At 42.2% G+C, this 16,715-nt stretch overlaps 1 protein-coding gene across 4 annotated transcripts in view; it reads left to right on the forward strand.

Moving 5' to 3' along the window:
* LOC117452816 (bone morphogenetic protein receptor type-1B-like) overlaps positions 1-16,715 on the forward strand; it is an 81,025-nt gene that overhangs the window by 45,740 nt on the left and 18,570 nt on the right. The window contains exon 2 of one of the 4 annotated variants that reach the window (XM_071204376.1): positions 2,422-2,702. The exons of 2 other annotated variants lie outside the window; for them this stretch is intronic. In XM_071204376.1, the coding sequence (XP_071060477.1) occupies positions 2,501-2,702 (202 nt within the window). In that variant the 5' untranslated portion in view covers positions 2,422-2,500. Of the gene's footprint in view, positions 1-2,421; positions 2,703-3,520; positions 3,566-16,715 lie in introns of those variants that run through there. One more of the 4 variants, XM_071204377.1, reaches the window with a different exon arrangement.

Raw genomic sequence — 16,715 nt, forward strand, 5'->3', positions numbered from 1 at the left:
ACTGACACCCTGGTTCCGGCTGGAGCTCTCAGCCTTTTCAAGAGAAGGGGGCTTCTTTCAACAACTAACAACAAACTATTGGTATACCAAAACATTTAGCAACATAAAACAAGGTCTTTACGAATCAACAATGACAACCAACAGACAGAACAATCAACAAACAGATTTCCGTATGTCTCGTCGGCTCCTACTCTGTCTTCTTCCATCATTTTATTTTTTAGGAATCATAGATCTGCACAAGCCTTTTACTTATCTCTCAGTTTGCTTCCATTGTTCGCGGAAGTTTCCGGGAATTGGAACGCCTAAATCACTCTTTTCAAATTCTCCTTCCATTATGACTTGGTATCTATTATCTGACTAGGTTGATATGTGTTCACTTGTATTTATTAATACACTGGACAAATCTTGTCGTTACTTTTAATGTCCTTATTCGATTCTGAATTCAAAGTTTCCATCGTGAAACAAGACAGAATATTGTTACACCCTATTCGCCACCAGAGGGCAGCAGCTGACCACAAATGAGCTTCCTCTGTCTGATGAAGCTCCCAGCTTCTGCAAACCTTCTATCACTATGTCACTATGCTCTCTTTTCTCAATTATTACACAGATTCGACGTAAAAATATCACACAGAGTTTATTCCCTTATACATTCTGTCCGGCTTTTTTGTGCGATGTATTATTTCAACAGATAATTCTGGCTTTTGAGAGCGCTTCAACACCTCTCTTTAGAGATGTGACCCTCACATGGAGATTAAACCCAAGCCAAAACAATCCTTTATCGCCACGTTTAGCCGTTCAGATCAACCCCACAGCAAGAGTTTGCGAGATCCGGTCATTTCAAATAGATTTTTGAAAGTTGCGTGTCTCCTCCTGTATATCCACATATAATATCGACTTCAGCTTTTTGTCAGCCTATAGTCTACAGAATTTCCCCAGCGAGTCACCCGTGCAGGACTAGACTACCTCACGGAGACCTCGCTGGTTCACTTTACTCTCTTTTTAGTGAGTTAAGGTACTGGAATGCACCTACCAGACTCTTACAAACACTCAGTGCCCTATAGGTCAGGAATGTCCTACCTGACTCTGAGCACCGACTTTGCTTTAGTGAGCTAAGGTACTGGAATGCAATACCAGACTCTTATACACACTTTCTACAGTATTGTATTTTTTACCGTGACTAAGAACACTGAGAACACCGCTGACAACTCTAACATTTTTGTAGCAAAGCCAAATGACAGATTTTGGTAATCAACAGGTATCTGTTTTACCTTTGTATCATGTAGGACGCCCTGGTGTAGTTGTCAGTGGTATCCGGGGTGTCCTCCCCTGGACTGAATTCCGTCCGCTAGCTGTCGGTGGTCCTCCTATAGACCAGCACTCATCACGTCGGAGATCACCAAATTGTTGGAGCAAACACAGTAGTGGTGGCTTAAAGCCCAGCTATGCTCCGCGCCGTCCGTTTAGATGAGCCTGGTCAGATTAATAAGAAAAGGAGTTCAAAACACCGGCATAAAAGTTATAACAATAATCTGATTTTAATGGTAAAAAACACCAATACAAGTTTACAGAGTACTCTGGACTCCCAGTTCTACTGCTGTGCGATACAGATATCGGGACCAGCCAGTCAGAAACAGGGGGCATTTTGCATGAATAAACAACAGTATATATGGACATATTTGGGGCGGAGATGTGTGTCCGTCCCATTTTACTCCTAAACGAATCAGAGAGTCCGTGGGGAGGAGTTTGGGTCGGTTGCTCACTCCCCTAGGTGTTCTTACTGGTTGGATTCACTTTGGGTCGGGCCCAATACAGCGAATCAGAGTTCTGAGAAAAAGTATTTTTCTTCTGAACAGAGCGTGAGAGCTTCGGAAGTAAACAAGGTCAGAATCACTTTTTATCTTACACCTGGGTTAACTCCTTTACTTTCCCAAGGAAGATCTCACACAAACTATTCCTTTCCAGACAATCAAACATTGTACACAGATATATTGGTGCATTACTTCTGAACAGAGCGTGAGCAGACAAGGGCAGAATCAATCTTTATCTTCCACCGGACTCCACTCCTTTAATTTCCCAAGGAAGATTTCACACAAACTATTCTTTCCCAAACAATCAAACATTATATTGGCCCCAGAAAGAACCTTGAAAAGAACCTGTGTGTGTGCTGGTGGGGGGAAGTGTATGTGTGTGTTTGTACTGGTATTTGGGTCATGGAGTGTATGTGTGTGTGCTGGAGACAGGAGGTGTATGTGTGTGTGTCAGGGTATCTGGGTCATGGAGTGTAGGTAAGAAGGTTTATATATATATATAGGATTACTTTAAAACAGTCCCAAATAATACATGTTCACTTCAATACAGTTCAAGATAATACCTGTTTACTTTAATACAGTTTAGAACAATATCTGTTTGCTTTACTTTCAGAGAGAAAAGCTTGACAGACTTTTGGGTCCACGTCCAGCCTGAGCACCCAGAGCTGGCTGACGCTGCTCTGAAACAGTTGATGCCGTTTTCAACCACCTACAACAGTGAAGCTGGTTTTTCTGCACTTGTTGGTCTGAAAACAAAGCAGCGTAACAGGATCAATGTGGACTGTGATATGAGACTAACACTCCAGTTTGGATCCCGACATTGTTTCACTGATATCTCAGCACAAGCAGCACCATTCCTCCCATTAGTTGGCAACAGAGACACGCAGTGTATGAGTGAGTAAACAATGCTATTTGTAAATGTAACAGTGTAAATAATTATCTTGTGCTCATTGTTAAATTCCTATTTAACTTGGGACTGCAACCATAGTTTTACTGTATTTTATTTTGAAAATCCGCCACGGAAGGGATCAATAAAGTATATCTTATCTTATATTAAGATGATCGATGGCTACTGCCATATTTGCAAAATTTGCCTCTGAACCTTGACAAGTGCATGTTTCAGGCTTATCAATGAACAACAGGCGGGGTCACAGACATAAAACCCATCCTCAGGATTCCAGGGACAGGAGACACAGCACCAGGGGGTCCTTAACGATCAGGATCCCACAACGGGACATCACTTTGCCACACAGCTCTACATCAAGTTCCAAGTAGCCAATGTATGGAATGGCTAAGCCATTAGCTGCTCGCAGCTGTAGCCAGTGACAAGAGCGAAGGCGATCAAGGCCCCAAGGTGCAAACCTCTCCAAAAATAAACTCTCAGTGACTGTAGACACCATGGAATCAGTGTCCACCAAGCACGGGACAGTTACACCTCCGATCATAACATTGATGTTTGGACAAGAGCCAATTAAGTCAGCTGCGGCAATTTCCAGTGAACCTGTAGACTCCCCAACTGAGCTGTGGCTCGGCAGCTCAGTGGGTTTCAGTTTTCCGACCGGTAGGAGAGATGGGCAGAAAGAGAAGCACTGGAGTTAACGCCAGCAACAGAATTACTACGATGTCGGGGGGGAGCCCGCACACCATCACACTCCCGAGCAAGATGTCCAGGCTGCTGGCACCTTCGCCATATTAAAGGACCACTACTAGAAGTTTGGCCTTGGAAGCGAGGCATCTGCAGGGAGGCTACAGTCTGGGTAAGTGTGTTCAGCTGCAGTAGCGTGGCGTGGGAAAAAAATTAGGGGAAGCCAATAATACGTCCTTTCTTTTGGGTCGGGGGGGTGTGGCGGTCAATATAATAACATAACCAGATGAGTCATTACAGCACCCGGTATAATTTTACACACATTTGTATCATACAGATGCAGGACTTACACACGCCTGTTATCTAACCGACAGGTCCGCAGCGCACGCACTCTCAAGCCGAAACTCTAATAAGCATTCATTCACAAACTAAATCAGGAGACCTTTAACGTTTTACGTCCGATTCGCTCCTTTTTTCCTCGCTGTACACAGCTCCAGTTTGGGCATCGGCCTGTCATCAGATTGTATTTGTTGTTGCTGCTGTAGCGGAAGTTTAGTATTCTATGTCTTTGATTACATACTCCAAATCCCCACCCTCCATAATTACACTTGCTTCAGTTGCTTGCTTCTTTTAAAGGGCGGTGAGAGTGGTGCAGTGACGCTATCTATCTTCTCTCGATTAGATTTATGATTAGAAAATTATAAAAGTAGAGTAGACATGTGGATATTATCCGGCTGAACAAAACGTGCATTTATCTAACAGGTTCGTTTTCCACTGACCTTATTTCGAGCTATTTTCCAAAATCCTATGGAGAAATCCCATTGCTTTTTTGTCGAGGGAAACCGAGCGCAGCTTACTTCCGGGTTTTAGGACGCGTCACTGCAACACTAAGTTGATGCGATTTGATTGGATTGTGAGGCAAGGGCCTCCCTTTGCCTCCAGGAGACAACGCCACTGTTCAGCTGCTCCTGCTGACGTTTCATAAGATCCATCAACTCACTCAACCCTGGCCCAGGTGGATTGACCTGAGGGGGGGGTTGGAAGTGAACCTGGGGGGGTTGGAAGCGACCCTGTACTCCATTATTGAAGACCATAAGCTGATGGCAGAGAGGAGCTACGCCCTCTAGTACCCCCTGGAAGACCCTCCCTTTCCCACCTAATAGCCTCGCCACAAAGTTCCAACAAGGTGGCAGTAGGCTGGCGACGAACAAGCTGTTTAAGCTCCCGGCGGAGAGAACTGTCCAGAACATGCTCAATAAACTGATCCCGAAGGAGAACATCTGCATTAGGCATCCCATAAGGTGCATGCTGCTCAACCTGAGCCATTAAAGCCATGAGAGCTAAGGAAAACTCCTGAAGGGTCTCACCTTCAAGTTGGTGCCGAGAAAAGAAAACTTGTTGTAAGGTGACATAAGACTGAGCACAACAATAAAGCTCCCTTACGGCCCGTCCACACAGCGGCGTGCGTTGACGCTTGCCGGCGGGCGTGTCTGACACTCGACCAACAACCAATCACATGAATCTCCCGCCCCTGACACACAAGCAGCGGTTTGATTGGCTAGAGCTTCTACTGGCATATGATTCGATTGGCTGACGCTTCTGCCGAGGCGTCAAAAGTTGAACATTGCTCAACTTTTGAAGCGAGCAACGCTCCGCGTCGCTTCCCAAAATGCAGTTCGGCTAAAAGTGACGTCACCCCATTCAAAGTGAATGAGCAGAAGCGTTGGAAGCTTCAACGCACGCCGCTGTGTGGACGGGCCGTTAAGATGGTGAACACTCGGTCTGAGTCTCCTCGCTCTAGCCTAGGGTGGAACTTAATCTCCTCCTTCGCCTATCCCTCCAAATGATCAAATATGTAGAGGGCTTGGTCCGCAGCAGAAAGATGGCGGGCACGCACACATGCCTGTACTTCTTCTATCCATTCAGTTACGCCCATGCCTGTCTTGCCATTAAACATGGGACACTTACGGTCCCTTGGAATAACAATAACTCGCTCAGCAGCAGTGACACCTGCAGACGGGTCATGACGACCCGGCGCAGAAGAAGAAGCACCACCAGAGTTCATCCGCAAAGCAACGTGCTCCTGACGAAGTCGCTCGTTGTCTGCCCTGAGCTCCATCACTAGCTCGCGGAGCTGCTGCATCTCGTCCTCCATAACAACTGAGGACAGCTACACAAAAACCACACACAATGGTATGAAGAGAGGGATCCCTATATTACACACTGCTGTTTTGGCTCTACAATTACATATGGGAAAAGACACTTACTGCTGAAACTAAACATCAAAAAGGTAAGAAAACTAAACAAAAACTTGTCTCTGCCCCTTTAATGGGGTGATCCTGCCGACAACGCCAGAATGTGGCAATCAGGTTCGTTTTACACCACGGGCAGAGACAGTTTTAAGGGTCAGCATACAGTTTTATTTATAACATACAAAATATCTAAAAACACCACACACAATACATTTGAATAAAATACCCACTTTGGGGAAACGGACAGGGCTTGGCTTACCACGGCGGCAGTTAACAAAAAGGGGAGTAAGGGGTCCAAAATAAATCACCCGTGACTAGTGTTGCACGGTGTACCGATACCTGAAAGGTACCGCGATACCCTGCCGTTAAAAACGGTACGATTCCTCCGTTTCCTTAGTATCGGTACTTTAAGAATGACGGGGAAAAGTACTCCCGTGAAAAAGCGCCGTTTTAATAAGAGCCGTGTGTGTTTAGCGCTCTGCTTCTACTCCCTGCTGCACTGCAGCCGTGCCTGCAGTCCCGCTCCTCTCAAGCACGTTCTAAGTCCCTCCCCTCTTCCGTGCACCCGGCCGAGTCAATAGAGTCTGTCTGCAGACAACGGCAAGGAGGCGTTTCCTATAGGGGCGTTTCCTATAGGGGCGTTTCCTATAGGGCGTTTCCTATAGGGGCGTTTCCTATAGTGAACGACGGGAGCCGGCTCTCGCCCGCGAACGAGACATTTTTTGTTTTGTTTTTGCGGAGGGATCTAGATCGGCATGAAGGCACATTATGCAATGTGCAATGTGGACATTATCCCGCTTATTACACACGGCCACATTCTCAACAAAGTAACGACATGACTCCCAATAATAATTGAAATGCTTTTATGGATTTAGAAAAAGATTTTATTGATTTGAAAAATAGTTTTTTGTATTGATTTAAATTGACATGCATCCGCTAAGAAAAGTAGTCCGTTGTTACTGTTTGAACTAACGTAACAACGGCAGGAACTGCTTCTATAGTGTTTTTGAGGAGCTTTTTGATTACAGATTTGAAAACATCGTTGCTTGCTTTAAAAGTAGCACAATTCATTATGTCAAACCTTGAAAGATATCCCTGCCCTAATGCCAAAAGTAACTGGCAACTATGTCGCCGTAGCTATGATGTCTATGTCTGGACCGCTGCGTAAAAAGGAGGGTTTCTGACCCATTACTTCTCTTCCTACTTTTTGTTCCCCTCTTCTCCCCGCTGCAGCCTAGCAGTTGATCTCAAAGCACGCTCCCCTCTCCTGCAGGGAGAAAAACTATATTTATATACTTTATATAGGTTGATACAGTAGTCCCTTTTTTTAAATAGTGTTTATAGGTGTTGCCATCTGTTTTGTGTAGCGTGGTTCTACAAGCAAGTCAATGCATTAATTGGGTGGTATCAGAGAGTTACACGGGTCTGTAAATGCAATGAAAACAATTGGCCACAGCAAATAATTTATATTAAACATGTAATTTTTACTTTTGAATACTTTAGTACAAAGGATGTCTTGAATAATTTAAGTGATATATGTGTACACATATAAATAATTAGTCAAAACAGCGCTACATTTGATTTAATTAAAATGTATAATATGTGGTAAACTGAAGAGCCCTTTGGGAGCCGAAAGAGCCGGCTCTTCTTGGTGAGCCAAATGATCCGGCTCAGCAAGAAGAGCCGGAATTCCCATCACTAGAACAATGACTTCTTCTGCGAGGATTTATAAAAGCAGCTGGATAAAAAAAGTTAGGAAACGCCCCTATAGGAAACGCCTCCTTGCTGCGGTCTGCAGACAGACCCATCTCGGCCGAGTAGCATGAAGCTGCAGCGTCGGAGACAGCACTTGTAGAACCGCACACACAGGTCCCGCGTCACGGCGGCACGTGACGGAGCACGTTCACAACTTCACATGAATGTTAACGTCAACGCAGAGAATGTGAGTAATGTGAAGTGCTTTTACAGTTTTATTTGTTTAACATTAATAACAATTCCGGTGTCTTGAAATGAAGTGTGATTAGCTAACATTAACTATGATAGTGTTAAGGCAATACAAACAAACATCTGTTTGCTTATGATAGCTTCTAACCGTATTAAAGTCTCTAAAAACAACTATTCGTTAGCTATAGCTTTCGGCAAAAGCATTACCAAAAGCATTAGCTTCGTTAGCATATTTGATCATTTGTTTAATGAAACTAGCGTGAATTTGGCAAGCCCAACTAGGTGTCATAGTTGAGTAATTGAATCACTAATTACAGTAAGAGTGTGAGTAATGTGAATCATGTTTTTTTTTTAAGTTAACAACTATTCTGTTGTATTGAACAGCCATACAAGCAACAAGTGCTAAATGTAATCTGTTAGCCTATGATGACTCGCTGCAAAACCAACTGTTAACCATTTTGTTTATTTGTTTAATGAAACTGTATATTATGGTTATGTTATTTGACAGAGGCTTTTATCCAAAGTGACTCACAAAAAACATAAAATAACCATAATTAACATTATAATTTCAATACAAATAGTTACATAGTCAAGTTACATTACCTATTACACTTTTAACAGGGTAATTACTCATCTGTAACCTACTACATTTAAAAAAAGTAAACTTCCCAACCCTAATGATTAATTATAGTCAGCTAATTCATTAAACTTCAACGGATGACAAAAGCATGTCAATATGTCCACACATTAAATCAGCAGTAGCCTAAGTTCTGTCTTCAGTGTAAATGCTTCTTTAATAGTCATTGTATTACAATTTGAATTCATTGTAAATAATCTTTACTGTGCTGACTGCCTGTTTACCGTTTATCAGACAGTGTCATCATTTTGACATGTTTTGTAATATTGCATGAGGTGTTTTAGTCAGTTATTGTTGAGATTATTAATGCATATCAATTGTGCACCAATGCCTTAGCCTTTCCCTATGCAATACTTTAGATGACGTCTTGTTCTTATTGTTTCAAAGGCATAGCCAAAGGTTTGCCTTCTGGACTCTGGAGGCCAGAAGCTTGCTGGAGGGAACCCTTCAGCCAATATTCAGAATGCCACGACAGGTTATCTCCCTCGAGAGGGAACAGCAGACCCCGCCTCACCCCCAGTGAAGAAACATCAGACCCCGCAATACAAATAAATAAAAATGTATTCTGAACTGAAATGCCTCTCGGTCAAACTGCTTGTTTATCTTTTGCAGGCTGGTGCATGAACACACTAACAGTTGTTTTTCAGTAATCTAGCACCTCTTCGAAGACACCTTTGATTTATTAATAATAATAATAATGAAACGAGAATTATGATACTGTAGAAGGAACAGTGTTTAACAGTGTTGTTTTCTTTTGAATAATAATGAAACGAGAATTATGATACTGTAGAAGGAACAGTGTTTAACAGTGTTGTTTTCTTTTGAATAATAATGAAACGAGAATTATAAACATACCCAAAACTAAATTAACAGTGTTGTTTAATATACATATAAAAGACTATATTTTTGAAATTCTCAACTAAATTAAGAGAATATATATATATATAAACATTCATGTGAACGTGCGTTGACCGTCACGTGCTCCGTCACGTGACGCGGGACCTGTGTGTGCGGTCGTGACGCGGGACCTGTGTGTGCGGTTCTGTAACTGCTGTCTCCGACGCTGCAGCTTCATACTATTGCCCCGCCACGCGCTAGCTGCCAGAGCATGTGAGAAAACGAGAAGCATGGCTGCAAGTGGGAGTGCAACTGCCGCTGCGCCTCGGCTTGTTGACAAAAAAGACGCCAGAAGTCTGTGAACGGGCCGTTCAGGTGTTCAGAGCAGAGCTCCCTGTCCTCAAAATGTTCCTCAAATAAAAGTACAAAAGTATTATCATCAAAATATAGTTAAAGTAGCGACAGTAAAAGTAGAAGTACTCAGGTCTTGTACTAGAAGCACCAGAGTGTAGGAATACTCCGTTACAGTAAAAGTACTGCATTCAAAATGTTCCTCAAGTAAAAGTATTAATGTAGCGACAGTAAAAGTAGTCATTGTGCAGATTGGTCCATTTCAGAATAGTATATATGATATGTTTTATAATGATTGATCATGAAAGTGTTCTCCAGGCTGGTGAAGGTGCAGCTAGTTTGAATGACTTTGTATACTGCAGGGTAGCTTGTGGATTTACTCCAGGTGGAACTAAAGTCGGATTTAACACTTGATTATATTTCACATCATTCCTCCACATCTGTGAAGTAAATAAAGGTATTAAATACATGTAGTGGAGGAAAAGTACACCATTTACCTCTGAACTGTAGTGGATTAGAAGTACAAAGTAGCAAAAGAAACATTGAAATACTTAAATAAAGTACAAGTATCTCAAAATTGTACCCAAGTAGTACTTGAGTTTATGAACCTAGTTACTTTACACCAGTGGCTATAAAGATAGAAAGACTAAGCCTTGCACAGAGGCATGAAAATACATTTTCAAAAAGCTCAACAGTGCTGCCAAAATGTTAAACTCACTGCTACACAATTAAAATAAATGCTTTTATTAGGGCCCGAGCACGAGAGTGCTAGGACCCAACGGTGTCCTAGCATGAAGTGCAAGGATACCTATTGTTATTCGTGGTATTATTATTATTATTATATAATTACGGAATCCTTGTTTTCAGGCCTTTAGGATGCTGAAAAAGTTGTATAATTTTGCACGGACGCCAGGATCGGTGAAAAATTTGATATTTTGGAGTCAATTAGTTCAAATTGTCCAACCTGCTCGCTAGCGCCACCTATTTCAATTCCATTTTGGAAAAATTCACAAAGTCCCACCATAACTCCGAATGACCTGACATTTTGCAAACATATCCGGGTGGACCTGCTCTACAAATAACCCAATTGGAATCCTTAGCTCCGCCTACTTTAATTTTTTTTAAATTAGCATAATTTTAAAAACACTTAAATATTCACTTAAATTTCAATTTTTAGTTTATCAACACCAAACTTCGTATACAGTATCGCCGGAGGGTCATACACATTACCCTAGGAGATGAGCATGTTCAAACGATAAATATTTCCGCCATGAATTAAAACGTACTCGCAAAAAGGCGGGGCTTAGAATTAAATGCTCCTAATTCATCAACAATGTATCCAAACATCACAGATTTTGGTGGAAACGTTAAATCTGTCTTGGGGAATAGGCACACCAAAGTATTTTCATTTTGGACTATAGGGGGCGCCAAAAACACCACCAATTTATAACTCAAGAGGGGATGGACTAATCTTTTTGTTTTTTATTTACACATACTTTCGGGGCGACTACAAACTTATATTCAAAGTGTCGCAACAAGTGCAGAATGTGGGCGTGGCCTATACATTATTTTTAAATTGCGATAGCATAAAATGAGCTTCGGACGCAAAACTTGGGACACAAGTCAGATCCCAGGACTTTTTCGAAAATGTAAAAAAAAAACGTACATTTTCAAAAAAACTGCTCACTAGTGCCCCCTATTGTGTGGTAGTCACATATAGTTTCTCAAAACTTCACGAATTTTGGCACAGACATTTCTCATGGAATTGCGGATATATTTGTACATACATTCCATTAGCCCCGCCCCACAAAAAGTCGGCCATTTTGAAATATGTGCGTTTTCCAGCCATTTTACGCACGTTCTTGCGAACTTCTCCTAGGGGAATGATCGGAAAAATTCCAATGCAGGACAGGTTTAGCCCCTATCCCATATGATACTTAATTGAGGAGCACATTTTTGAAAAATTACTCGTGGAGGTCGTAAGCTAACAGCGAATACACCATTGTTGACGATTTACATGTCGCAAATTACTCTAAACTACTCGGATATAGTTATTCCGATATTCACGAAACGCTGTATACATATTGCTATTATGATTGCACACATATTTCAAATTGCCTTTCATTAGCTCCGCCCCCCAGAAAGTCGGCCATTTTGAAAAATGTGCGTTTTTCAGCCATTTTACGCACGTTCTTGCGAACTCCTCCTAGGGGAATGATCGGAAAAAATCCAATGCAGGACAGGTTTAGCCCCTATCCCATACAATACTTAATTGAGGAGCACATTTTTGAAAAATTACTCGTGGAGGTCGTAAGCTAACAGCGAATACACCATTTTTGACGATTTACATGTCGCAAATTACTCCAAACCACTCGGATATAGTTATTCCGATATTCACGAAACGCTGTATACATATTGCTATTATGATTGCACACATATTTCAAATTGCCTTCCATTAGCCCCGCCCCCCAGAAAGTCGGCCATTTTGAAAAATGTGCGTTTTTCTGCCATTTTACGCAAGTTCTTGCAAACTCCTCCTAGGGGAATGATCGGAAAAATTCCAATGCAGGACAGGTTCAGCCCCTATCCCATATGATACTTAATTGAGGAGCACATTTTTGAAAAATTACTCGTGGAGGTCGTAAGCTAACAGCGAATACACCATTTTTGACGATTTACATGTCACAAATTCATCCAAACTACTACATTTCCATTTTTGGAAACCTTTACAAAGTGGCACCGTAACTCAGAATTACCTGACATTTTGTCCACTTATTTGGGTGGACCTACTCTACATATTATGTCCTGGAACCCGAAAGCTCCACCTCCTTCATTTTTTTTTAATTACCATAATGTTAAAAACAGTGAAATATTCACTTAAATTTCAAATTTTGGTTTTTGTACACCAAACTCAGTATACAGTATCGCCGGAGGGTCAGACACATTATCGTAGGGAATGAGCATGTTCAGTCGATAAATGTGGCCGTCAGTACTCTAAACGTGTTCTCAAAAAGGCGGGGCTTAGATAGAAATGCTCATAATTCATCAACAATGTACCAATAAAACACGCATTTTGGTGGTAAGGTTCAGTCTGTATTGGGGAATAAGCACAAAAAGTAATATCCATTTTGGACTATAGGGGGCGCCAAAAACATGACAAATGTATAACTCGTGAAATGATGGACGAAATCTTTTTTTTTTTTTGTAGACATACTCTGGGGATGAGTATGGACTTATATTTAAAGTGTCACAACGAATGACACATGTGGGCGTGGCCTGTACTTTTTTTTTTTATGACGATGTGCTTAAATGTGTTTTCGGTACGCAAAACTTGGGACACGCATCACAGCCCACGACCTTTTCAAGAATGTAAAAAAAAAAACGTAATTTCTCAAAAATACTGCTCACTAGCGCCCCCTATTGTGTGGTAGTCACATATAAATCTCAGAACTTCACGAATTTTAGCACAGACATTCCTTATGGAATTGCGGACATATTTGTACATACATTCCATTAGCCCCGCCCCCCAAAAACTTGGCCATTTTGAAATATGTGCGTTTTTCAGCCATTTTACGCACGTTCTTGCGAACTCCTCCTAGGGGAATGATCGGAAAAATTCCAATGCAGGACAGGTTCAGCCCCTATCCCATATGATACTTAATTGAGGAGCACATTTTTGAAAAATTACTCGTGGAGGTCGTAAGCTAACAGCGAATACACAATTTTTGACGATTTACATGTCGCAAATTACTCTAAACTACTCGGATATAGTTATTCCGATATTCACGAAACGCTGTATACATATTGCTATTATGATTGCACACATATTTCAAATTGCCTTCCATTAGCTCCGCCCCCCAGAAAGTCGGCCATTTTGAAAAATGTGCATTTTTCAGCCATTTTACGCACGTTCTTGCGAACTCCTCCTAGGGGAATGATCGTACAAATTCCAATGCAGGACAGGTTTAGCCCCTATCCCATATGATACTTAATTGAGGAGCACATCTTTGAAAAATTACTCGTGGAGGTCGTAAGCTAACAGCGAATACGCCATTTTTGACCATTTACATGTCGTAAATTACTCCAAACTACTCGAAAATAGTTATTCTGATATTCACGAAACGCTGTATACATATTTCTATTATGATTGCACACATATTTCAAATTGGCTTTTATTAACCCCGCCCCCCAGAAAGTCAGCCATTTTGAAAAATGTGCGTTTCTCATGCATTTTAAGCACATTTTAGCAAAGTCCTCCTAGGGAAATGTTCCAAAAAATTCCAATCCAGCACAAATTCTGCCCATATCCAATGTGATGCTAAATTGTGAGGAAATTAGTTGCTAGCTGAATCGAGGACCTCGTAAGCTAACGGAGAATATACCTTTTTGGACCATTTATATGTCAGATAAGCTACTGAAACCTGCCTGTCTGCCTCGCACATCAACGCTCACAAACACACAGACGCACCTACACGTTCTACAACACACACCTACATGTTCTACAACAAACACAAACAGCTCCTAAAGCATATAATAAATATAAATATTAGGCTACAGCCCTTGTATTTATTAAGTGAAGCACCATATGGTTTCATGAAAAATCTCCTAAAGCCTACAAATAAACACCCCCCCCCCCTCCCCCACACAAACACTTTCTCTGTCTATAAGGCTTACAGTTACATTGTTCAATCATGCTTTAGCAACCATGTCTTTATTATGATCTCTTGTTTTCTCTGTGATTACCACAATTCTGGAGAAATGGATCTGCTGGGGAACGACCCTTACTTTGAAAAGTGCACGGCAAATCAGAAGGACAGAGCTGCCACCTGAGGTGCTGGATAAAGCAAGCCTGAACAGCGCTCAGGAACATCATCCACCCAAACCTCCGCTGACTGCAGTACAGACGTATGAGCGTAGACGTGTAGAGCTCATCACTGCTGTCACTTCAGCCTTACATACTTTTACTTATAATTAAAACATTACATCTGTGTGCCATATAGTACTTGTCATTTTGCATATACTGTATATACTTATTACATTGCATTGTCTTTATTTGAAATACTGTCTACACTTAATCTACAACTTCTCTCATATTATTGAATCTACATTGTGGTTGTTATATATTTATCTGTTATCTTGCACTTCTTTGCGTCTTAGGTTTACATTTTAATTGTTCCTGTGACGGACTGCGGAGCTGAGCAAAACACACACGAACAGTTAGACCAAACACACTTAGCTATTCCATCTACCTCTGGAACTAGCTAAACTAGTTATAAATATGTTTATTCTTCACTGTCGGCATATCGCTACCTGGTTGATGCAGGACAAATGGTACCAACGCAGTTGGCGCACATGCCTAAGATTTCCTGGTCAGAAACAAAGGAACGCAAAGTCAGGTAAACAATTTAGAGACATGACAAACGGCTCATCTCGGAGGACTGAGGGGGGGGACCAGCAACCCTCCCCGACAGACGCACGGACGCGAGGGCCCGCTCATCACTGCGCGCACAAGTGCGACCGCAGTTTTAATATATATTTATATTACATGTGACTCTTTGGCGTTTCTGTTATTATTACCTGCTGCTTTAGTTGTTCTGACTGCTAAAATAATCTGTTATTCCTAATTTAAAGCCGATATTCCGTGGGGTCGGGGGGCTCGGATCCTTGTCACCTTTTTCATACCTGATGAGTTTGCATCCCTGATTATATTTAAGAATGTTTCCCTTTTTTTAAGAAAAGTATTGAAAAAGAATCGGAATCGCAATTCTTGACTTGGTATCGGTATCGGTATCGAAACCAAAATGTTGGTATCGTGACAACACTACCCGTGACACTGCACACCACTCAAAACGGATATGTGAAGAAAACCACTGCCACCACCAGGGAGTCTGCCGCCTCAGGCCCACAGCACCTGTCCAGCACAGGATAAAAGGTTATAATTCTGACAAAAGGATAAACAAAAGAAAACAACAAAATACACCAAATCTGAATGAATGTAAACAACAAATGAATAAACAAATTAAAGCAAATGTAAAAGACAGCAAGGAATACACAAATTAAATCAAATTAAAGTCAATGTAAAGGACAGCAAGGAATACACAAATTAAATAATAAATGTTCTTATAGTCGTGTATTAGGACCATTCCCTGACGCCAAGAACGGCTCCAGCAACAAGCCAGAGCAAGCAGTCTGGGCCTGTCCACAGCGAGGAGCGAAGTTCACAGAGAGCCCAAAACCCACAGAGAGCCAAAACAGCAGCACGGGACGGGAATGATGGCCAAAGGTGGGGAGCGAGAATAGTTAGAATACCCCACCCTGTGCAGGCGCAGCCACATTACATTACATTACATTTTGCTTTTATCCAAAGCGACTTACAATAAGTGCGTTCGACCAACAAAATACAAACTTGAAGAAAACAGAATCATATAAGTACATCAGGCTTCATAGAGCAAAAACATTTCAAGTGCTACTCCACTGGCTTTAGATAAGCCAGTCCTTTATTAGTATATAAGTGCTCTGTTAATAGTTATGTCGCTCGAAGTGGAGTTGAAAGAGATGAGTTTTCAGTCTGCGCCGGAAGGTGTGTAAGCTATCTGCTGTCCTGATGTCAATGGGGAGCTCATTCCACCATTTTGGAGCCAGGATAGCAAACCCACGTGTTTTTGCTGATGGGAACTTGGGTCCCCTTCGCAGCGACGGTGCAGCGAGTCGTTTGGTTGATGCAGAGCGGAGTGCACGTGCTGGGGTGTACGGTTTAACCATGTCCTGGATGTAGGAAGGGCCAGATCCATTCGCAGCATGGTACGCAAGTTGTCTTGAAGTGGATTCTAGCAGTTATCGGAAGCCAGTGGAGGGAGCGGAGGAGCGGCGTGGTGTGGGAGAATGTAGGAAGGTTGAAGACCAGACGAGCAGCTGCATTCTGGATGAGCTGCAGAGGTCGGATGGCACATGCAGGTAGACCAGCCAGGAGGGAGTTGCAGTAGTCTAGGCGTGAGATGACGAGAGCCTGGACCAGAACCTGCGTCGCTTTCTGGGTCAGCTGGGGACGCATCCTCCTGATGTTGTAAAGCGTGTATCTGCAGCAACGGGTTGCAGCAGCGATGTTTGCAGTGAAGGACAGGTTGTTATCTAGGCTCACACCCAGATTCCTTGCAGTCTGAGTCGGGGAAACAACAGAGGTGCCAATGTTGATTGTTAGGTCAAGAGTGGGACAATCTTTTCCCGGAAGGAAAAGCAGTTCAGTCTTGTCAAGGTTGAGCTTGAGGTGATGATCAGACATCCACTGAGAGATGTCAGCTAGA

Source organism: Pseudochaenichthys georgianus, chromosome 9 (assembly GCF_902827115.2).
Source record: "Pseudochaenichthys georgianus chromosome 9, fPseGeo1.2, whole genome shotgun sequence".
Lineage (NCBI taxonomy): Eukaryota > Metazoa > Chordata > Actinopteri > Perciformes > Channichthyidae > Pseudochaenichthys > Pseudochaenichthys georgianus.